At 42.1% G+C, this 24,727-nt stretch overlaps 1 protein-coding gene across 1 annotated transcript in view; it reads right to left on the reverse strand.

Annotated features, from left to right (window-relative positions):
* PTGIS (prostaglandin I2 synthase) overlaps positions 1–23,965 on the reverse strand; it is a 49,517-nt gene extending 25,552 nt beyond the window's left edge. Inside the window, exons 1-3 of the mRNA XM_053394214.1 lie at positions 23,454–23,965; positions 8,149–8,272; positions 1,163–1,341 (exon numbers count right to left, since the gene is read on the reverse strand). Coding sequence (XP_053250189.1) covers positions 1,163–1,341; positions 8,149–8,272; positions 23,454–23,533 — 383 coding nt within the window. The 5' untranslated portion in view covers positions 23,534–23,965. The remainder of the gene's footprint in view (positions 1–1,162; positions 1,342–8,148; positions 8,273–23,453) is intronic.
* Between the last annotated feature and the right edge of the window lie 762 nt (positions 23,966–24,727).

The raw sequence follows: 24,727 nt of genomic DNA on the forward strand, positions 1-24,727 counted from the left end.
ATTCCCTGCCCCCACCCAATAGTACTAAGCTGTAAACACAGTTATCTAATGCTTCCAGTCATGTGACTCCAGCTCCATCAAATGAGCATTTATCCTCAGTGTTGTTGTTTTTTCCTTTTCGTTTGCCAGCATAAACTCTGAGGTCTGGTTGTTTATGTTCTGCTATTGCCTTCTCCCTCTGCCCTCCCCCTCAGTTTTAAGGGTTTGATGGAGTTTGTGGCTATGCTACAGATCCCCCCTCCCTGGGTACAAAAGATTAAAACCCAGACACCATTCAAAATTTGAGATTCTACAGAAGACTCTGAAAACAACAATATTTACAAAGCCAAGCTGCTTATCCATCTCTTCTTGTAAGGACCTTTAAAGCAGGGATGAGAAAAATGGAGCCCTCTGGATTGCTAGAGCATGAGATTCTTAGTATCAGGGTCATGGATTTGAGCTCCACTCTGGGCAAAACGATTCCTGCCTTACTGGAGTCGAATTGCCCTGAGACCCCCAAGTATAGGGCGGTATATAAATTCAATCCATCTATCTATAGAGGAAGGGACACGGGTGGTGCTGTGGGTTAAATCACAGAGCCTAGGACTTGCCAATCAGAGGTTGGCAGTTCAAATCCCCGCGACGGGGTGAGCTCCCGTTGCTCAGTCCCTGCTCCTGCCAACCTAGCAGTTCGAAAGCACATCAAAAGTGCAAGTAGATAAATAGGTACCGCTCCGGCAGGAAGGTAAACAGCGTTTCCGTGCACTGCTCTGGTTCGCCAGAAGTGCCTTAGTCATGCTGGCCACATGACCCGGAAGCTGTACACCGGCTCCCTCGGCCAATAAAGCGAGATGAGCGCCACAACCCCAGAGTCGGTCACGACTGGACCTAATGGTCAGGGGTCCCTTTACCTTTACTTTATCTATAGAGGACCCTTGTTGTCCCTTCTATGATGTTGGATGCCAAGTCCCTTTAGGCCAAGCCAGCTCACTGGATGACATTAGGCCAAGCGTTGCTGCTCAGCCTAACCTCACAGGGTTGTTGTGAGGATAAAATGGGGAGGGGGTCACCACCTTGAGCTCCTTGGAGGAATGATGGAACACAAATGCAACAAATAAATAAATGGTCAATGGTACAGCGGCTTGGCTTTTGCAAGCACTGTTCATGTAAGATAGGCACCTACATTCTCATCATGACCTTTTCCGCATTAGGGTCATAATCCGGCAGCTTGACTTCAAACATTCGGTCCATTAAAATGCGGGCATACTGGCCAAAGTCCAGCTTGGAACGTGACTCCCAAAGCACTGCTTCGTAGGAATGGGGGTCCAGTAAAACGGTGACAAATTTCCCTGCAGCTTGAACCTGAAATACAAACAATCCAAGCAAATCACGAAAATGCGAACTCGTGCGTTATTCATTAAAGGAAGTGAAAATATAAATGTGGCCCTAGAAATAAATGCGTCATACAATTGCTTTCCAAATCCATGTTTAACCAGTAGCATTGTAAACCCCCAAGAAATAAAAGCAAATGCAATTAGGTGCCAAATATTTATAGCACCAGAAACGAAACAGCTCCATCGCAAACTTTCCATTATTCCCTCTTGGGAAGGTTCTTAAATGAGCCAATATGGTTCCTATCAGCCCCATGTTCTTCCCCATCACAGCACTGCACTAGGAGGGGTGGTTCCTCTTCTCCCTGCATGGTGTTGTGATGGGTGGGAAAATATCTGTCACTGCTCTTCAGAGACTACTCTGGTGATGATTCCCCCCTCCCAGGTCAGCACTGGTCTTGATGGAGAGGTTTAGAACCTCAATCCCATGCTGAGATGCTGAGATCTCACCAAATGCAGCACTGAGCTTGGTAGAAAGATTTAAACCTAACCTCTCCACCAAGACCAGCAGCACATCGCAATACTATATAATTAAGGCTCTTGATCTTTGATTTGCTTGGAAGAGGGTAAAAGATTCTCCAATTTGTTGATATTAGACAGAAGAAGGATCTCATTAGCCACTGGAGAGATGTTAAAAATCTTTGGACAGTTTCCTAGAATCTGTGTAGGAGCTGTGTCACACTTTTAAATTTGGAAATCCGCCATAATGGAAGTCAAGACCGAGCTGCAGAATTACAAATAGCCATAGGGGGAGGTGAGCCTTTAATATTTGTATTTCCAGTTTGATTTGGAAAAACTCCCTTGGAAAGGCTAATGTTTGCAAGATGTTGGACATAACATTATGTTTGCTGACTGGGAACAGTTGTGGACCACAGGTATGAAATTCACGGCATGCAAGACTTCTGGGTTAGCGCCATCGGCTAATGGCGGATTCCCTCCGAGCTCCGGAGGGAATCGGCTCCACAGGATTAGGGTCTTACCGCTGCGGCGACGCGGGGACCCTTAAAAATCACAGGCGGTGAAGCCTGTGAACCTGGTGACTCGGCGGGCACCATTTGCGCCCCCCCGACCTGCGAAGGAGCCTTTTTAAAGGCTTCGGAACGGGGGACGGGGTGAGTGCTGCGGAGTGAAGCAGCGCTGCCATGGCCGGAGAGCGCTTACTTCTTCTTGTGATTTGGACTTTAAAATAAAAACCCGTGAGTATTACGGAAATTGGATTTCTAAGGAATTTTTTTTTTTTTTTTGTGAATTAGGCACGATCGGGGAAGGCATAAACAGGAAGTCCGTCTCCCCGTCTTGTAAACGATCTAAAGCAAGGACCTGCTAACTAAGGTCGAGAGAATTCTTTTTTATTATTATTGGGTAAAAGACATTAATTTCACGATTTGGCACTAGAAGAAATTTTACTGGAGGATAAGAGCTAATTTTGGGAGCTGAAGTGCCAAACCCCCCTCCCCCCGGACCCGGGAGTGATCCGCGAGAGAGCCTGTTGAAAAGACATTGAAGAGTTTGACAGCTGTCAAATTAGCTGTCAAGACGGAAAAAGAGAACTTTGTTTCTGCTGCTTCTGCTGGCTATATTTGTTATAATTTGACTAAACTTTGTTGAAAATAAGGAAGAACTGATACAAACTAATTTGACTTTCGGATTTGAACTGGAAGGAATACTAAGTAACCAAAATCCCTCTAGAAGGGATTTTGGGACATTACAAGAATGGCTGAAGGAGGGAAAATTCAGGCTGAATTGGACAGAGTGTTTCTTCTCTTGGGAAAGTTACAAGGCCAAATTGATGTTTTGGCTATAAATGTTGCAACTCTGGACTTAACAGTAAACAAATCCATTGAATTTGATAAGGAATTGACTCAGGAAGCCCATGCAGCTGGACAAGAAGAGAAACTTGAGAGTTCTGAGAGTGTGAAGAAAGAGATATATGTTGTTCCTGAGGTAAAGGAAGGAGGAGATGTAATGTTACAGAAAATAAAGGAGGGCCAGAGGCCTGACATGATGGTTACAAAGGAAAATTTGGTCTGAATTGGAGACTGAAGAATGGAGAGATCTCCTTATGTGGAGATCGGAAGACCCAAGGATTACAAATTTGATTAAGGTGGAAGTTGGAGCTTTGGGGACATTTGGACTTGAAAGGAGTAAGAAACAAGATTCAGGCTCCACTTTTAAGTATGGAGGTCTGGCTGGAAGAAACATGGACCCTATTGGACTAGTGCTTCTCCGAGATTTGGTGCTTAATACCAAGGACTATCAAAAAAACCGGCAGAGAGGAACTGAGAGAGAATTAAGAGCCTCGGACGTGAGATCTCCAGGCTGATAGTAGATTGATTGATGGACGTTTGTTGGGGATTGAAACCGGGAAAGGGGGGGTGGAGTTTAGGAATCCAAAGGGTGTATAATTATAATCTGTTTTGTTTTTACTTTTGTTATCTGTCTGAGAATTGAGGAAATCGTGGAAGGGAATTTAGGCCGACTTTAGAAAAAGGTTTTAAGAATAAGCACTGATGTATCACTATTGATGTCTATAAGGCAAAATTGGTTTTTTAAAATGAACTAAATATAAAAAGGTTAAAAATTAGGGATAAGAACTTGTTGAACCAACAATTTGAATTGGAATACAAGAGGGGGAGGTGTGGGGAAGTCAGGGAAATATGTTATTGAAAATAAGGATTGTGAATTCTATGTGTTTTTAAACTTTTTTCTTTTTTCTTTTTTGATTTTTTAATGTATTACAATGGAAATTTTTTTTTAAAAAAGAAAAGAAATTCACGGCATGCAATGCCTTAAGAGAGAATATTATGAAAATGATATACAGGTGGTTCATGACACCAGTCAAGCTTGCAAAAATCTATCATTTGCCCGATAACAAATGTTGGAAGTGTAAGGAAACTGAAGGTACATTCTTTTACCTTTGGTGGACGTACCCAAAGATCAAGGCTTTCTGGGAGATGATCTATAATGAAATGAAAAAGGTATTTAAATATACCTTTCTGAAGAAACCAGAGGCCTTTCTCTTGGGCATAGTCGGCCAATTGGTGTTAAAGAAGGATAGAAACTTTTTTATGTACGCAACAACAGCAGCAAGGATACTGATTGCAAAGTATTGGAAGACACAAGAATTACCCACACTGGAAGAGTGGCAGACTAAGTTGATAGACTACATGGAATTGGCAGAAATGACTGGCAGAATCCGAGACCTGGGAGAAGAGTCGGTGGAAGAAGATTGGAAGAAATTTAAAGACTACCTGCAGAAATACTGTAAAATTAATGAATGTTAAAATGATGTTGGATTGAAAATAAGTGGTATTGGCAACAAGAGTAATAAGAATATGTAAATACGGATTGATAATGGATGAAAATATATTGTTATAATAGGTTAAGATCAAAAGTTAAGATAAATGAAAGAAGGTAAGGATTTGCTGAATCAATTATATAAATGGGAATACAAAAAGGGGAGGTGTGAGGAAGTCAAGAAAATAAGCAAATGAGTCTATAAATATTGGAAACTGGATTTGTTTTTTAAACTTTTTTCTTTTTAGCTATTTTGTTTTTTTTTGTATTTTGTATGTATTTTCTATTTGTATTTTCTGTTAGTTCTTTTATATTTTTTATGTTTTTTCTTTAACATTGTAATTCTTTGTTCTTACTTTTTCTGTTTTGCAAATTTATGTTTTTCTTGGAAAAAAGCTTAATAAATATCTTATTAAAAAAAAGAAAAAAAGGAAAGGCTAATGTTTGATGCAACCGGTCTGGGAAAATTAATGAGCAGATCCTTAGACTTGATTCCATTGTAACTGAGTGAAGATGGCGGCTGCCAGAAGCAAAAAGACCTTTGGATTGATTCGGCAGAAACACCAGCATGTGAGGAGATGCTGCAAACTTATAGAGGGGAATCATAGACATAAAATCCACACAGAAACACATCATTGCTAGTTTCAACTCGCTTGTGGGAACAACTCAGAGGCCGTGAAAGAAGGAAGGTTAACAACAGGAAGAATTAGAGGAACCATCAGAAATGACTATGAAGAGCAGTAGAGATATGAGATGATCAGAACCTGCCGAACTTGAAGCATGGAAAGTCCTATTAAAAAAATTATAATTTGGCAGAATATTTGGATTATTTGATATGTATAATTTGGAATATTTAATGTGATTTGCTTGGATTGTTAAAGTGGAAAATTTAATAAAAATGAATTATTATTTTTTTTAAAAGACCAGCAGCACATCGCACAACAGTGTGGCACGTTCCTGTCTGTGTGACATGTGAGTGGTCTGCATGTCTGTGTTAGATAATGTCACAGAGGAAGACTTCTGATCTGCCTTTGGTGCCTGTTTCAATTCTGGTGAGTGTGTGTGCTTTCGTGTGGGTTTATATGAGCTGTATGTGCGGTGGCGCCATGCATTCCGGTCAGGGTATATTTTCAGTGGCAAAAGCACCCGCAACCACCACTCACAAGTGGCCTTCGGAGAGTTGGCTAGCCTTGAGTCCAACCCCCAGGCTGGAAAGGGGTTAGCTACCTCTGCGATACAATGAATAAAATTCAAGGGTTTCCCAAATCGTAAAACTGTGTCATAACTTTGCTCACTGATTCCTGTGCATAGGGCTGTCGCCATGCGTTTCCCTTGAAGCAATGGTTGAAGAGAAGAAGGCTGTGGGTCAGCAAGAATGGCTGGTGTTCCCTAATAGTGCAAGATCTCCCTATGAGTTTATTTCTCTCTCTGAAGAATTATGTATTGAGCAACAGGAGGCTGCACAGATGAGCTGTCTAAACATGAAGGAACTGTGTCATTATGTAAAACTGACGCTGCTCTGTGACCTGTAAAGGGAAGATCACATAAAAGCTATCCCTGCGTAGACTATTTTGTACACAAAGCTTCTCACACTTAAGGTTGCTTTGTCGTCATCTAGAGATGGTGCCTGGCTTTTGAAAAGCTGCAAGACAGGATGCAGCTGGTCTGCCTTGTCCCACCCCATTGCTTAAATTATCCATTCACCCACCTTCATCTCCCATGAGGCAAAAGAAGAATTTTGTTTGCAGGCGCAGGCACGAAAGAAGTGGAAGAGGCACAGGAGAATTGAAGGCACAGCAGCTGCATTCTCCCTTGCTTTTTGGAGTGTGAAATTGGCTCTTGGGATACAATCAGGGCTTTTTCTTCAACTGGAACTCACCAGAACTCAGTTCCGGCACCTCTCAGGAGGGCACCATTATAAGAGAACAAGGGAGGTGTTCATGGTGAGTTCCGGCACCTCTTTTTCTAGAAAAACAGCACTACATACAATGCATTTGGGTTGTGAATGGGCCTTATGCTGGCTGGGATCCAGCAGATCCTAGGCCAGCTCAGCCCTACCCACCTGTTATGTACTGAGCTGAATCCTAGAATAATAGGATCCAGAATGCAGCAGTCTGATTGGTCCACGGGAGCCACCCAATCCAGCTCCAGGTGGAAGTGAATCAGCGACCTGATTGGCCTGCAGGAGTTGCCAATCAGGCTTCTGGATGAAGTAAATCAGCAACCTGATTGGTCTGCAAGAGTGGCCAATCAGGCTTCTGGAGGAGGTGAATCTGCAACCTGATTGGCCTACAGGAGCAGCCCGGAATTAGCCAATCACGCGGGGCCCATTGTGTAAATAATGTATATATAGCTAGACATTTTGGGGAAAGTTTCATTCATTGCTACTATGAGCTGAATAAAGAACATGAAATTCACACTCGATTCCGAGTATATTTCACTGGCGACGAAGGAGGGATTCCACTGAGCTGACTGCCATGCACAGCACCGCAGCACCGCCGCCTGCCGCACTGCTGCATCGCACCGTGCATCCAGGCTTCAGCTCCAGTGCCCTCCTTCAGGGCTTTCCACTGGGTGGAGATAGTGCCAGCAGACCTCTCATTTGCCCACCTATTCAGAACCAAGTGGAGCTGGGCAAATGAGAGGTCTGGTTCAGCTGGGAGAGCTGGGTGGACAGACACCTCCACTCAGTCCAAATGCCCCACAACCCAGTGTCAGAGTTGGATTGGTCTGTTAGTAAAGTACTAAGAGCAGAATAAAACCATAGAGAGAAATTGGAGACTGGTAATTGAGAGTGAGGGAGAGCAGAAGATCTAGGAACTGTTAGATTTAGACCAGCTTTCTGGGATCACCTGCTTCACAGGACTCAAGGGAATTCTGGGCTTCTCCTACAAAACTAGGGTCTCAAGTTGTCAACAGTTCAGGAATGGCTCAAGACACTGAGATGCCCGAGGCAAAGGACAAGATAGAGATAGTGCTCTTCTCAAACTCAACTGGGCAGGCATTTAAATCTTACTTCAACACTGGTGGTGGGACAGTGTCATCTACCGCAGCAGCTTCAGGGGTGCTGGACTGGCCACCGGGCACACACAGCTCTGTTAGGCAACACTTCGCTGCTTCTCCCCTTAGCACAGGGCTCACTTCCTCCTTCAGCTTTATGTACTCAAGGGTAAATATCTTCACCACTCATGACGAAGAGGGGCAGTTAGTGGGTGGGTAGAGGCTCAGAGGCCTTTTAGGCCCCCCAAGGGTGTTATTGTGTCCACAGACCCCATATTAGTGACATTTGTCCTAGCATCTCTCTGCTAAATGCTGCTAATCTCCTGCCCTGCTACAGGCACATCCTCTGACCAAGAGCACTGATGATGTGAGGAGCAGGAGACCAGGGCTTGAGTCATGGTGGCACCCATTCATCACCTTCGAAAAACAATAATGTAAAATTAAATGCTAAGGTGGCTCACGGAGAGGACTTGGTACTCACCGTGTAAATATCCCCATGCTTCTTCCTCATGTCACTCATGAACTTGGCCGCATCTCTGCCAAATTCCAGCGCATGCCCAAGCCAAGGAATGCAACCTTTGTCAAGTGGAGGTTCCCCCGGTCGCCTGGAAATAAGACCAATATGGAAACTGTTAACTGTATTGGCATTTAATCATTCCAAACTCTTAGCATTATCATTCCAGACTCCCTTATACAGTGGTACCTCGGGATGCGAACGGGATCCATTCTGGAGCCCCGTTCGCATCCAGAAGCAAACGTAACTAGCGACAGCACGTCTGCGCACGCACGCGTCACTTTTTGCCGCTTCTGCGCATGCGTGTGATGTCATTTTGAGCGTCTGCGCATGCGTGAGTGGCGAAACCCAGAAGTAACGCGCTCCGTTACTTCCGGGTTGCTGCGGAGCACAACTTGAACGCACTCAACATGAAGCATATTCAACCCGAGGTATGACTGTACAACAACTGCGATATTAATGACATCTATTCATCTTGACACGTTGAATGATTTTTAAACCCGTAGGTGAAGCATTCTATATCCTTATCCCTCCTGTGTGTGACAATTATTCTGAATAAAAAGACAGTCCTTTATTTGAAAGATTTCTCTCTTTGAAGGGTTTTTCAGTCAGTAGAGCATGAGACTCTTAATCTCAGGGTCGTGGGTTCAAGCCTCACGCTGGGCAAAAGATTCCTGCATTGTGGGTATTCAAGTAGGTGATCCTTGTGGTCTTTTCCAACACCACAATTCAGTGATTCTATGATTTATTTAAAGAAAAAGACCACAAAGAAGGGGAAATGGAGGCTTTGAATATGCCTATCAGCATTTAGCACTGCGGGAACAAACTGATGGATTATATTTCTAGTTAAAATAATTATATCACGTGGCTGCAGGAATGCAATGGATAAAAGAGTGGATTACGTTAAAAGAAACTGACGTGTTAGATCTAGAAGGCCATGATATTAGGTATGGCTGGCACACGTATTTAGTATACGACAAAGTGAAAGTCCACAGGGGATTTTTGAGCCATATGATAAGGAAATCATTATAATCATTATAATCAATATGGATTAAATACGTACAAAGGAATATTGGAGCCAAAGATACTCCTGTGGACCTCAGCCACAGAAGCCATGGCAGTTAAAAAAAGAAACATGAAAGGAGAATGGCTGACATACAGATCAGTCTTGGAAGTAGATAAGGATAAACCAACATTGAAGAAATATGAGGAAATTAAAAACTTGCTAACAGATTGGCTACAATATTTCCAGCTACATCAAAGATTAACTATAGATTCAAAACAAGGAATTGCAAAGGAAATATCTAGATTCAAAAGAGAATTAATATTTAACAAAAAGGAAAATATTTCACGAGTGTATGAGTATCTTCTGGAATGGGAAACAAAAGAGGAACAAGTTAAAGCAGTTATGGTTAAATGGGCGCAGGACTTTGGGCATAATATACTTATGGAGCAATGGGAGAGATTATGGACAACAGATATTAAATTCATAGCATGCTATAATCTCAGGGAAAACACCATGAAAATGGTATATAGATGGCATCTTACTTCCAAAAAGCTTGCTGTATAAAGGGAAAACATCAACCTGTTGGAGATGCAAAAAAGAGGAGTGGTCATACTATCATATGTGTTGGACATGTATAGCCATTGGCAAATACAGTGGTACCTCGGGTTGCATACGCTTCAGGTTACATACGCTTCAGGTTACAGACTCCGCTAACCCAGAAATAGTGCTTCAGGTTAAGAACTTTGCTCCAGGATAAGAACAGAAATCGGGCTCCGGCGGCGCGGCGGCAGCAGGAGGCCCCATTAGCTAAAGTGGTGCTTCAGGTTAAGAACAGTTTCAGGTTAAGAACGGACCTCCGGAACGAATTAAGTACTTAACCTGAGGTACCACTGTACTGGAATGATATTTATAACGAGTTTAAGAAACTATTTAAAATCACCTTCAAAAAATCCCCAGAGATTTTCCTACTTGGTATACTACCACCAGAAATTAAAAAAGATGTAAGAACATTGTTTATGTATGGTATAACAGCAGCTAGAGCCCTTATAGCAAGGAACTGGGAGAATGAAACGCAACCAGAGATTACAGATTGGCAGATACTAGTGTTAGAATATCTACAATTAGCAAAACTGACGGGATCAGTTAGAGGAATATCGAAACAAAAACAAAACAAAACTAGAGAATAGATAATAGTTCAGAATTATGTAAAACTTTATTGTACAAATAACTCCATATTAGAAGAAATTGTGTGATATTTGTAAAGAAAAAGATCAAAGGAATGTATACAAAGCAGAAAGAAATTATATTAATGTAAACCTGTGTAAAAAAGGATTTTATATCAGTATAGTATATATATGTTATATTGGTATTATAACAGTATAATGAGAAGGATGGGAAGGATTCTGCCGATGAGTACTTTTACTATGTAAATAACTTTGTCTTTTTTGTTTTTTTATTTGATTTCTTTGTTTCTTATCTGTTACTTCTTTAGTTCTTCTTCTTTTTTCTTTATAAATTTTCTATTTTATATAATTTTCTCTCTTTTTTAACCTGTTAAGAGATAGTACATAATGCACATTTTTTTAATCCATAAAGAATTGATAGTTTAAAACAAAATAAAATAAAACAAGTTAACAGTCACAAGAATAGGGTGGGTCCTAAAAAATAAAGATTTCAACTGTAAATTATTATTTTTTAAAATAATTATTTCTAAATTTGCATCTATACATATAAAGTAGCCAAGGCAAAATTTATGCAAAGCCATGTCTTCATTTGCTCTCTTTTTTGGTAATTCATCAATGGCCACCTTAATTGAAGGTCGTCTGCAGTGTCACAGATATTAACACCCCAGGCAGAAGTTGCGTTTGCTCTCTCACACAATGCTTTTTGTGCTCAGCTTTCAGACACACAGTAACCATGTGTAATGAAATCAAGTAATGCACATGCTGTCTGTGTTTAAATGGGGGAGTGGTTATCATTTTTCTCTGCGAGAGGCCCGTGCTGATACTGCAACCCAATCTCAATTGTTTACCTATGTCTTAAATCACAGTGATTAGTTGAATTAATAAAAGGCTTAAGAGGAATGGAAATCTACTTTTCTGTTAGCCAAAACCAGCAGGCCACACAGGATTCTGCTGCTAACCAATAGCTTAGCTTACGTAAACTGTGGGGTAATCTATTCTAAAAATGGACGGGCAGGGTGACATCTTGGCTCCAAAACCTTCCTGCTGATTCAAAACCAAAATGTTAAAAATACAGCATTACAAAAAGGCGTTTATTATTTCAGTTTGAATTGAAAGCACCTCAGGCCTTTCCTGAATTTTGTACGCTCTTTTAAAAGTCAGTAGAAGCTATGTGCAGGCAGGTAAGCATGCTAGATTTTTCCAGGAAAAGACTGCAGAAAAAGAAAAGTGGGGCAGAATGTTCTGGAATGAGTTGTTCTCCAAACTCCTGAATTAATTCCTATTTATAGCCCTACCATGGAATCCAAAGCAGCAAACATTTTATTTAATCATTTCATTAAATTTATAGGCAGCTTGATTGTTTAAAAAACTTCAAAGTGGTTTACAAGAAGATAAAGCGACAAGAAAAATTAACAACTCTACTTTAAATCATACAAAAGTTAAAATGCTAAAACAGATTAAAATTACCTCAGCTTCCTAAGCATCTGGGAACAAAAATGTTTCAGGCCATACCCTGGAATCCTCAGACTTACTCAGAGTTAACATACCCTGCAAGTGTCTCCGGAAAACCAGGACATTCCATTTTTCTCCCCACAAGATCACAACCACCATTTTGGGTGCCGTGACCTCTCAATACTTTGCGCTGAAACGTCACCCTTTTTTCAGGGCTGCAATCTTGCACAGTGCCCCAAAATGCACTCTTTTGGGCACAGTGAGAGCATGACCCAGGAAAAAGTGCTTCATTTGGGCTTCATGATCTCACACAGGTCATGCAACTTGTGCAGGAGCATGGATGGGAAGATGTGCCTCCTGGTTTTGGGACTCAACATGTTGGAGGGTAGGAAGTAAACACAAACTGTTTCTTTCAGAGGACCAAAAAGAAGAAGTGGATCTAACGAAACAGTGGGCTCATCGGGCATTTTCGTATCCCAAATGAGGAACTGGACACGGCTGGTTTTCCTAAATCAGAGAGGTCTAGCTTGTTTAGAGTATGGCTAGTTCAGATCACGACATGTTGAGCTACTCTTTCCAAGCATGCAAATCACCACTCCAGGCTTCTTTAGAAGGAAGGGTGGGAGATCAATATGACAGACTCTCCAAGAGTTCCGATTTTCCAGGGACGTCCCTGATTTAGAGAAGCCGTCTCAGTTTCTGATTTGATCCTAGAATGTCCCACTTTTCCTTAGGATGTCGCTATTTTCTTTGGAACAATGTTGGAAGGTATGGACCCCCAAGCCATATGAAGGCAATCCAGTATAGGGAAGGTTTTTTTTTAACGTTTAATGTTTTATTGTGTTTTTATATATGTTGACTTGAGCAACCCAGTAAGATGTGTGTGGTATAAATAGTAAAATATTGTTATGGAATGGGACATCCCTATTTTCATAGGAGAAATGTTGAAGGGTATGATATGATAAATCAAAGAATACATTCAAAGCCTCAAGATCCTCGTGCCCAAAGCAAGGCCCACAAACATATCTGTCTCTGTTTAGTTTTTTATTGCTGAGTTTTATATCTGTGAAACGGGAAAAGACCACAGCCAGAGGCCACAAGGAAGAAGAAGAAGAAGAGTTTGGATTTGATATCCCACTTTATCACTATCCGAAGGAGTCTCAAAGCGGCTAACATTCTCCTTTCCCTTCCTCCCCTACAACAAACACTCTGTGAGGTGAGTGGGGCTGAGAGACTTCAGAGAAGTATGACTAGCCTAAGGTCACCCAGCAGCTGCATGTGGAGGAGCGGAGACGTGAACCCAGTTCAACAGATTACGAGTCTACCACTCCTTTTTTTCTTTTTTTTCTTTTTTATAAAATATTTATTAAAGTTTTACAAAATGAAAAAAGAAAAAGAAAAATACAAATAAAAAAACAGTTCCATCTTTCCATTACATTCTTTCATTTACTTAATTTTCTAGAGCTCCTCTAACCTCCCTTTTTGTATTCCAGTTTAATTTATCAGTTCAGCAAATCCTTCCCCTCTTTGCTTATCCTAATCTTTAATCTTAAAATAATGTAACATTAGATTTTTACTTATTAATAGTCCATTTTTTCATACTCCTTATAGTATTATAACTAAAAGCCACATAACTTTCAATCCAACATCATTCTAACATTCATTAATTTTGCAATATTTCTGTAAATAGTCTTTAAATTTCTTCCAATCTTCTTCCACCGACTCTTCTCCCTGGTCTCGGATTCTGCCGGTCATTTCTGCCAATTCCATATAGTCTATCACCTTCAGCTGCCATTCTTCCAGGGTGGGTAGGTCTTGTGTCTTCCAATACTTTGCGATAAGTATTCTTGCTGCTGTTGTGGCATACATAAAAAAAGTTCTGTCCTTCTTTAACACCTGTTGGCCGACAATGCTCAGAAGAAAGGCCTCTGGTTTCTTCGAGAAGGTATATTTAAATACCTTTTTCAATTCATTATATATCATCTCTCAGAAAACCTTAATCCTTGGGCACGTCCACCAAAGGTGAAAGAATGTACCTTCTGTTTCTTTACATTTCCAACATTTATTATCGGGCAAGTGATAAATTTTTGCCAGCTTGACTGGGGTCATGTACCACCTGTATATCATTTTCATAATATTCTCTCTTAAGGCATTGCATGCCGTAAACTTCATACCTGTGGTCCATAACTGTTCCCAGTCAGCGAACATAATATTATGTCCAACATCTTGTGCCCACTTAATCATAGCAGATTTCACCGTTTCATCCTGAGTATTCCATTTCTACCACTCTTAACCACTACACCACATGAAAGAGATAGCCACCCCATTAACAAAATGAAAAGAGTTAGCCACATGGATGTCAATCTATTGAAGGTCATGAATAATGATAGTGTAGTGGTTAGAGCGTTGGACTAGGAGCAGGGAGAGCACCTTGAGCTCCATGGTGGAAATATGGGATACAAATTCAATATAATAAATAATAAGTAAATACATGCAAAGGAAACATACCTCTGAATAGTATTACTACCTCTGGACTTGGAGTTCCATTTAAATATCATAGCTAATATGCATGGAAGATAGGTTTAGTACAGACTCTCATTCTTGCGTTAAAGCTTATCTAGCCCAATGGTAATCTTTCCAATGGTTACGGACAGTGCATAAGGCCTTTTCTTCTGCCAATCTTGAATTGCTCTCTATTTTGCCAGCACAGATTACTGTGTGTTCAATTCAAAGTGTTGGTGCTTACCTTTAAAGCCCTAAACGACCTTGGTCCTGTATACCAGACACTGAGGTCCAGCGCTGAGAGCCTTCTGGCAGTTCCCTCACTGCGAGAAGTGAAGTTACAGGGAACCAGGCAGAGGGCCTTCTCCGTAGTGGTGCCTGCCCTGTGGAATGCCCTCCCATCAGATGTCAAGGAAATAAACAACTATCCTATTTTTAAAAGACATCTGAAGGCAGCCCTGTTTAGGAAAGTTTTTTATGTTTAATGCTGGGAAACCCAGCCAGATGGGTGAGGAATAAATAAATGTTTTTTATTATTATTATTATTATTATTATTATTATTATTATTATTACCACATGCCCTGCAGCAGTTATTACTGACAGAATATGAAGATTGTCTGCTCTCTCCAAACATTCACAATTTTCCAAAACCCTGTCAGGTCCTCAAAAAAGGACAAAACCCCAAACCTTTTAGCCATAGTTTAGACCCTCAACTCATATATCATTTTAGACTGCATATTTTCCTGACAATAAACCCACTGACTTAGTTCCCAAGAAATGTGCTGGGAACCGAGCTGTCCGTTTCTCAGTTCCCTATTTTGATTAAATAGGATGGCTTGAATTAACGCCTGTACATTGGCATGCCACAACTTTACATAATCACTGCGTTTGCTGGTTTTGGCTACCAGACAAAATAAAGCAAAGGACACAGGAATCCTGAAATAAACTGTCTCCCTCACCCACCCCCAGTTTCTACTGTACAAGATAATTTATAAAGAAATGCATTCTGTCCCGTCAGTGGGAAAATATGATGGCCAGATACTGAACGCTATTAGCAGATGGAAATAGCATATTATGAATTAACTAAATAATCAAATAATTTAATTTATATCCCAACCTTCCTCCCCATGGAGACTGGGGTGGCAAAACAAACACATTATTATTATTATTATTATTATTATTATTATTATTATTATTAAAAAAGAAATTTAAAAGTGTTCTAATATATTAAAAACAGTTCTAACACAGAAGCAGACAGGGAAAGATCTCAACTTAAAAGGCTTGTTTAAAGAGGAAGGTCTTCAGTAGGGGCCAAAAAGACAAAAATAGATGGTACCTGTCTAATATTCAAGGGGAAGGAATTCCTAAAGGTAGGTGCCACAAAACTAAATGGGGGAAATGCTTTTTTCCCTCAAGATCCGTCCCCAGTAGTGCATTAAAAGCAAAACGTTTTCTATAACAGCAACAGTAAATAATAAAGTTTAGGTATGTTTATTGAATTTTTAGTGATGGTCCAGAAGAACACCATCATCAATGATATAGAAAACTGCTGAGAGATCCTCTTCCCTCTCCCTCAAAGTCATCCGTCAGGGTGACCAGGGCCAATTCTATGTCAGATCCAGACTGGAATGAGTCCAGATAATGAGAGTTTGAGTCCAACAACATGTGGAGGTTCTCCACCCATTTTAATGGCTTGCTTTTGTGCCAATGTGTCTATGGTATCACTTTATTAACAACACTGAATTGTACAATATATTCAAACCAATGTACAACTACTCAAAACAAGAAATCACCATCATCATCAACAATTTATTTAAAATCATAATACTACGATCACCAAGGCTAAATACTAAAATACAGTGCTTTACAGGGCATCTAGCAAGCAAAGCTGTTTCTCCCCCTTTGCTTCCTTCTTTATTTGTCCTACTAGTTTGGGACATTTCAATTTATTCCAAGATTAACAAACAGTTCTGAAGAGTTGGACTGGTGCATAGAGGCACTTTGTATGTGCTTACAGGGTTTTACATTCCATGACTATTACTCTTTTTTTTAAATAAGATATTTATTAAAGTTTTCAATATTAATACAATAAGAAAAAATCAAAAAGAAAAAAGAAAAAATAACAAAAATACAAAAATACAAAAATAAAAATAATTAAAATAAAAAATAATTAAAAACACATAAAGTTTCCCTAACTTATTTTCCATTAACTTATTTCTCAGACCTCCTCCTACCTCCCTTTTTTGTATTCCAATTCAAATTGTTAATTCAACAAATCCTTGTCAATAAATTTTAACCTGCTTCTTTTTAATTCAACAAATCCTTATGTTCCAGTTCAAATTGTTGGTTCATCAAGTCCTTATCACCAAAACCTTAGTTTTACCATATTTTTCTTTATATAACCCGCTTTTTAACTTTATCCAGACTTAATTCTCGTCCAAATCTATATAACGGTGCTTATTCTTAAAACATTTCCCTAAGGTCGAAAGAAGGTTCCCTTCCACAAATTTCCAGTTCTCCTAGAAATAAGACAAAAAAAGATTGAACAGAAAAGCAACTTATATCATGTACCCTTCCCATTTTTCATTCCACCCACCCCCCTTCCCGGTTTCAGTCCCAACAAATCTCAAAATAAAACCATCAACCCGGTGACCTTATGTCCCAGGCTCTTAAGTCTCTCTCCTGGCCCCTCTGCCAGTCTCTTTGATAGTCTTTAATATTCAAGACCAAATCTCGATGGGGCTCCCGCCCTGCAGCATCCAAGTTTCTTCCAGCCAGGCCTACGTACTTGAAAGTAAGGCCTATAGGGTATTCCACATCTTGTTTCATTCTCCTTAAGATTCCAAATGTCCCTATAGCTCCAACTTCCAACTGAATCAAATTTATAATCCAAGTGTCATATGATCTCCAGATAAGGAGATCTCTCCATTTTTCATTTTCCAATTCAGGCCAGGCTTCCATCTTCAAAGGTTTGTTTCTTCTTATTACCATCGTGTCAGGCCTCAGGTTACAGCTCACCTTTTGCATCTGCAGGGTTGGGTCCCCCCCCAGCTTTTTTCTCTTCAATGGCAGCATTATTCTCCTTCTCGATTTCCTCTGTTTGTTCAGTTAAGCAGAAATCCTGTACCAAGTTCTTATCAAGTTCATTGCTAGAACTGGCTCTTGTGCCCAAGGTTGTAACATTTGTAGTCAAAACACCTATTTGATCTTGCAGCTTTCCCAAGAGAAAGAAAGTCTTGTTCAGTTCAGACTGTATTTCTTTACTCACTGCCATTCTTAAACATATCAAGGTCAGAAAACAATTTCTCAGCTGGTTCTTAATGCAATGTCCCAAAACTCCCTCTAGGGGGATTTAAGTTTCTTTTTACTCCTTTCAGCACAAAACCAAAAGTTCCATGCGTTAAATTGTAGCAGTCCTTCCTTCTTTTAAAACATAAAAATGTAACCAATACTTACATTATAGCCAATATAAGCAGCAGAGACAAAATCCTCTTTTTGTATCTTGACAGCTAACTTGGCTGCTGTCAAATTATTCAATTACTCCTCAACCGGCTCTCACGGACCACTCCCGGGTCCAGGGGGGGTGGCACGTCGGTTTTTAAATTTAGTTCTTCTCCCGCAGGTTCCCCTGCTTCCAAGTAAGTTTCCTTGTAATTTCAATCGGTAGAATTAAAATCTTTTATAAAAAGTAGAGTTCTCCACGACCTTAGTTGGAGGTTCTTTGCTTTAAAATATTTACAGAAAGGGGAGGCAGACTTCCTGGTTGTACCTTCCCCGATCAGTGCCGAATTTAAAAATATTTAAAGGATCCAATTTCCGTACTACTCACGGGTTGTTGTTTTAAAGTCCCAATTGTTCCAGGAAAAGGCAGCGCTCTCCGGCAACAGCAATGCGGCTTCGCTCCACAGAAATAGCCGATGACTCTCAGCACCGCGCCGCTTCCCCCTCTTCACTTCGGAGCCCGTTGGTGGGTTCCTTAGTGGGTTGGGGGGGCGCTAATGGTGCCCGCCGAGTCCCATGGTCACAGGCTTCATCCGCCTGTGATTTTTGAAAGGGTCCCCGCTTCGCCGCAGCGGATACGACCCGTTTCGCGTGGAGCTGGTCCCTCCAGTTCAGAGGGAGGCAGCCATTGCCGAAGGCGCCACCCCAGAAGTGACTATTACTCTTTTTTTAAAAAAGGGGGGAGGGAGACATTCCCTCCATTTATTTTCTTATTTCTGCTCTGTTTTCCCTCAGTGAGACCAAATAACAGCTATGGAGTTGGTGTGATTTAGATTTGGGAAATGGCAGGAGAGAAAGAGTTAACCCTCCCTCCCTTAGTACAAAAGCACAGATACACCCCTTCACCCCCACATAAGCACAACCACCCCCAACAATTTGTTTCTGTTCCAATAAAACAAAAAAGAAAATAAATGTTGTGAAATTGTATCTTAAACCCCTGTGCTGTTTGGCCCATTCTTTCTTACAGGATTTCCTCAATGTCCCATCTCCTTCCTTGATCTTCAATGTGCAAACTGGAAATGTCTTAATGCTCCCATCAACCTCTGCTTTCTGCTTCTCTGGTGCCCTGTGCAAAAGGGAGATGAGTTGCCCAGTTTGCGTTGGTAAATTCTTTTGCTGGTTTTGTGGAGCTAGCAGACAGCTGGCCGCATTTCCCCTTCTCGCCTTAGGGGCTTCCTTAAGCAGATCACTGGGACAATGACAGAAGCTGACTGCCAACACAAACATCTTTTGAGCAGATAATCTCACACACACAGCATGGAATGGGGCAGGAACAGCTTGGCTCAGTCTTGAAGTGAAATTCACACGGCAAGAGTGTGGTCAGATCCTCTCCTTTCAGTGTTTTCAAAACTTATAGTCTTCTGCCGCTGGCTGATTCTTCCTTATAATACCCATCAAGTCGGTTATGTATACTTTTAAAAGCTCAGACTTCTCAACAAGTCCTGTACTTGTGAGGATAGACTGCATAAGAGGAAGCTTGCCAAACCAGCTGAGGTAAGGGCCTTTGCTGCCTAGTTAAGTACAGTGGTACCTCGGGTTGAGTACTTAATTCATTCCGGAGGTCCATTCTTAACCTGAAACTGTTCTTAACCTGCAGCACCACTTTAGCTAATGGGGCCCCCTGCTGCTGCCACGCCGCCGGAGCACAATTTCTGTTCTCATCCTGAAGCAAAGTTCTTAACCTGAAGCACTATTTCTGAGTTAGTGGAGTCTGTAACCTGAAGTGTATGTAACCTGAAGCATGTGTAACCCGAGGTACCACTGGATCCGTTCCAGAGGCCTGTTCGCAACATGAAAGGAATGCAACCCGCAGCAGTGCGTGGGTTGCGATTCGCCACTTCTGCGCATGCACATGATGTCGTTTTGTGCCTCTGCGCATGCGCATGCGCGAGCGGTAAAACCCAGAAGTAACCCTTTCCAGTACTTCCAGGTCGCCGCAGGATGCAACCTGAAAAAACGTAACAGGAAGCAAACATAACATGAGGTATGTCTGTACCTCAATTGAGCACCACCAAAGAAGTTGCTCTGTGCCACAGAACAAATGGGTAGGGCGGGGTAGGCAACCTAAGGCCCAATCGCCTTCTCAATCCGGCCTGCGGACGGTCCGGGAAGTAGAGTGTTTTTACATGAGTAGAATGTATCCTTTTATTTAAAATGCATCCCTGGGTTATTTGTGGGGCATAGGAATTCATTCATTTATTCCCCCCCCCCCAAAATATAGTCCAGCCCACCACATGGTCTGAGGGATGGTGGACGAGCCCACGGCTGAAAGAGGTTGCTGACCCCTGGGGCAGGCCTTTCCCCCAACACTCCTCACCCAACTGCTACATAGGAGAACAACAGCCAGAATTGTGAGTGAGTGAGCTGCTGCTCTGTGGTGGACTGTGGGCTGACTGAAAAAGGGGAAGCAAGATCTATGAGAGCGTTAATGCTGGGAACCCTTCTTCCTATGCTCAGGTTGTATAAAATAAAGCTATTCATTCCAAGGAAATCAAGAACTCAGTAAGTGCAGGTAGCTGCTTGAAAATTGGTTGGGAAGTAACAATATCCACGTCCGCTCTGAATTAAGTCTCATTCACTTTAATAGGACTTACTGAATGTAGAATTTCACCCTTACACTAGGGATGTCCAAAGTCCGGTTTGGAGGCCTAATCTGGCCTGCCGTTCGATTTAATCCATCCTCTGTGGCAGTATATGTCCTGGGGTAAAATCCCCAAAAAAGCTCAACAACTTCAATCCTAAAAAACACCAACTTCACTTGGCCCTCACGCATGTTCACTTCACCAAATTTGGCCCTCTTTGAAAGAAGTTTGGGCACCCCTGCCTTACACTGTTAACCTGGAAGTAAAATCCACTGAACTAGGATGGACCTGCCGCAGAGTAGACATGAATAGGATTATGGTTTATGGGTTGTGGCCAGTGCTAGTCCTGCTAAGAGCAGAACCACTGAAATAAATAAATATGACTATCTTAGAGCCATTAATTTCAATGGGTGTGCTCTGTGTTAAACATGCTTTCCCAGAAGTAAGTCTCATTGAACACATTGGGAATTATTTCTGAGTATACATGCAGAGATTGTACTGTAAGTGCATTAGGCTGCCCATTACCCTGAAAGCTATTTTCTTAAAGAAGCTGGAGGTGGAGGAGGAAAATAGTAATAGCAAATAGTAAGATCTTCCAGGGGTTTAACATTGTTAACCTGTTGCAAGAAAACTAAGGAAGAGTCTTAAAGGAGCCCTAAGATTTTGAGTTGTTTTAATAAAGGATCTTTATTTATTTGTATAGTACCACCTATGTAAATAGCACTTTACAGAGGAACATAAGTAAACAGGTGTCCCTATCTAAATCTTCTCTGGCATCTGCCTGCCCTGAGCTTCCCTGGAAGCATCAGGAAAGGAAATTCCAGAAGCTCCCTCGACACATAATTCCAGAACAAAATGCTCTTAGAATTGTGGATAGGTAAGAATACTCTGGGGGGGACCACACATCAGTGGGAAAGCACATTCCAGGCTTAATCCTTGGCAGGCTTGCTAAAATGTACATCAAGAAACAGCTCGGGAAAATCTTTTTCCTAAGACCCTAGAGAACCTCCACTTATCCGAGTAAACAAATATTTATTTTACAAGTTCTTTCTTACTATAGATCCACAATACAGGACATCGTCATATACAGCATGTGGTAGAGAGATCACTTGTGTCCCTCTTGATAATGCTTTGCATGCAGCAGATTTATCAACTATATTTTGAATGGTTTGCAGAGGGTCTTTCTGTCTGGTATGCTGGTGGTTGGACACATCCCTGGCTTCAAGGTGTGAAATGGAACTGGATGGGATAGGGATGCCCTCTATATATAAAAGTGGACTCCTGGGCATTTTAAACTCAAAAGGTTTTATTCAGTGCTAGCCCTGCTCAGTATAGACCCATGGAATTTATGAGCATGGCTAACTTAGGTCCATGAATTTCAATGGGTCTATCCCACATAAAGCTTAGTTGACTACAACCCTACATAACTTTGAGCCTCTATCCGATTTCCATGCATGCATTAACATGCTAAATGCAGGCCAGGAAGACAATGCGGCTCAAATGTACATATTATCTAGAAAACTTGGAAATGACATTTGGACGGCAGGTCCGCGATGCAACTCCACAAACCTATATTTGTATACTACCCATAAAACTGAGTTCTCTAGGTGGTTCTATGCCAGCAAATAAATCTAGCACACATATGCTGGAGGGACAGCCCTGTTTGTCTGTTGCAGCAAAAGCAACAGAGTACAGTGGTACCTCTGGTTAAGAACTTAATTCATTCTGGAAGTCCGTTCTTAACCTGAAACTGTTCTTAACCTGAGGTACCACTTTAGCTAATGGGGCCTTCCACTGCTGCCGTTCCGCCAGAGCACGATTTCTGTTCTCATCCTGAAGCAAAGTTCTTAACCTGAGGTACTATTTCTGGGTTAGTGGAGTCTGTAACCTGAAGCATCTGTAACTCGAGGTACCACTGTATTGTGGCATCTGAATGACTAACAACTGTACAGTATTATGGAACAAGCTTTTGTGGACTACAGACCACCTCATCACAGTCTTTAAGGTACCGCAAGACTGTTTGTTACTTTTTCATGCACATTTATTGATCCTCAAATGATGGCTCTTGCCACATGGTAAAGACTGACAGATTGGTCTATGGCATAAACTGTCATAGACCAGAGCAGCTTCATCAGATTAATTAAGCATTATCTTCAGATGATAGATATATCTGTTAAAACACATGCAAACACAGGAGTAACATCCAGCACCCACAGATTATGGCATTATTAAGAGTCGTGCACTACTAGCTGAGCTATCCTAATGGTGTTCAATCAAAGCATTAAAACACACTAAAATTATTTAAAAAAATAAGATACAAAACGAATGACCAACACTAAATGCTCCCCCTTCAATAATAGATCAACTTTTTGATTTGCCTCTTCAATCCTGCCTCAGGTCCAGTCCCATTTTATGTATTTCCTTATGTCCCTTTATTTTATTATGCCACGTTGTTCCATTATGGAACTCAATGCTGCAAACATATATTATATACAAAAACAAAAAATGAAACAGAAAACACGCAACTCTCAAAGGAATTCACAAAAAGAATAAAGTAATGAAATTATAAGTGAAAGCAGTTTTTTTTTTTAAAAAAGGCTATTTAAAGCATTCCAAAATAATTAAGATAAAAATAAGCTAAAAACCAGGCTAAGACACGTGCCAACATTCTACATGCCTGGATAGGCTTGCTGAAACAAACATGTTTCTAACAGGTGCCAAAGAGTACAGTGAAGGCGCCTGCCTGGTGTCAATAAGCCGGGAGTTCCACACTGTAGACCGCCACGCTGTCACCCTAAAATACCGTCTTCTTACAAATGTTGATGGAGTATTAAGGGGCACATGTAACAGTGCCCGTTTTAAGCAGTTTAGTGGGCATCCATGGGGCTAAGGCGACCTCGCAGGTAAATCTCCCAGGAGAAATGCCCCACATCCAGATCTGGCGAGCTCCAGCGAAGCCGCGTCGCGCTCTCCTGCGTCCTCACCCCATACCTCGCCTCCTCCAGAACAGGTGGAAGCCGCCGCGAACCCCAACCGCTCACTCACCGCGCTCTGCCGAAGCGAGAAGCCAGGAGCACCAGCACCAGCAGAAGCCCCAGCAAGCCGGCGGTGAGGAGCAAAGCCATGGCACGTCGGGGCAGCTCAGGAGAAGCCGGCGCCGCGATGGAGACTTGGGCTCAGCCTTGCGCGCACGCTGCCTCTGCACGCGCTTTTGAGTCCCTCGATCCCCGCCCCCGAGGCTCCTCTCTGCCTGCCCCCACCCGTCCAACCGCAGCCTGGCTGGCCGTCAGACCGCAAAGCCCTCCTCGAAGGCGGCAGCGGCACCAGCGCCTTCAAGCCGTCCCACCGCCTGGGAGCGTAGCTCTGCCTTTCTCTCCAAAAGAGGCCGCGCTCCCTCTTCCCTTGGCTCTCGCCAAGGCAGGTGCTGGTGGCAACCGCCTTCGCCGACCCCCCCCCCCGAAGCTCCAGAAAAGGGAGAAAGGCACGGCCGCGATCCCAGGTGGGGCAAGCAACGTCGGTTCCCCGGCTTCACTTAGTCTCCATTTGGGCGAGAAGAGTCAACGGTGCCAGTGTGCGTCGCGCGCCCAGAGCGCGTGGATGCCACACGAACAGCCTCCAGCCTCGCCCAGTGGAAGGACCGTTGGTGCCTTATTCCCTGCCCCTCCCATTAAACGCGTAACCGTGGTAAGCGTTCAGAGGTCTCTGGGAGTGTCCTCAAGCCCAGAGTTGACACTTTCCTCTTGAGCTGGGTTCACACTCCCGTTTTCACTGAGCTCACTGCATTTCCAGCTCAGGGTTTTCAATCCCTGTCCACACGACCAAGTTATCCAAAATGCATCTCTCTCTCTCTCTCCTTCGTTATAAACTTCGCTGAGTTGTTTCTCAAACCAGCTTCTTGTTTCATCCTAAGTCATCTCTAGCCAAGGGGTGAAAATACCTTTGTATAGGGTAAAAACATCAATGCCTGTCAATGCGCCTTGGTGTGTACAGAAACAGAAACGATTTTGACCCTAATGAAGCCATGCTGATGCGAACCCTTAATGGGGGTAGGAGCTGTGAAATGCGGGAGGGATGGGGGGCAACGGCACTGCTTTCTGAAGCAGTACTGTAAACGTACCCTTAAGAAAGCTTTGGATAAGGTACTTCAGCAAAGTCTCTTCTAGAGTAAGACTGAGCAGAGTAAGAGCATAGAGTAAGTTCTCATAGGGATTAGGTTGAGAAACAAGAAGCAGAGAATAGGAACAGACAGTCTGCTGAATGTAGACGGTGGGATCCATTAAGGAACAGTACAGTGGTACCTCCCATTAAGTACTTAATTT

The sequence above is a fragment of the Podarcis raffonei genome, chromosome 6 (assembly GCF_027172205.1).
Source record: "Podarcis raffonei isolate rPodRaf1 chromosome 6, rPodRaf1.pri, whole genome shotgun sequence".
NCBI lineage: Eukaryota > Metazoa > Chordata > Lepidosauria > Squamata > Lacertidae > Podarcis > Podarcis raffonei.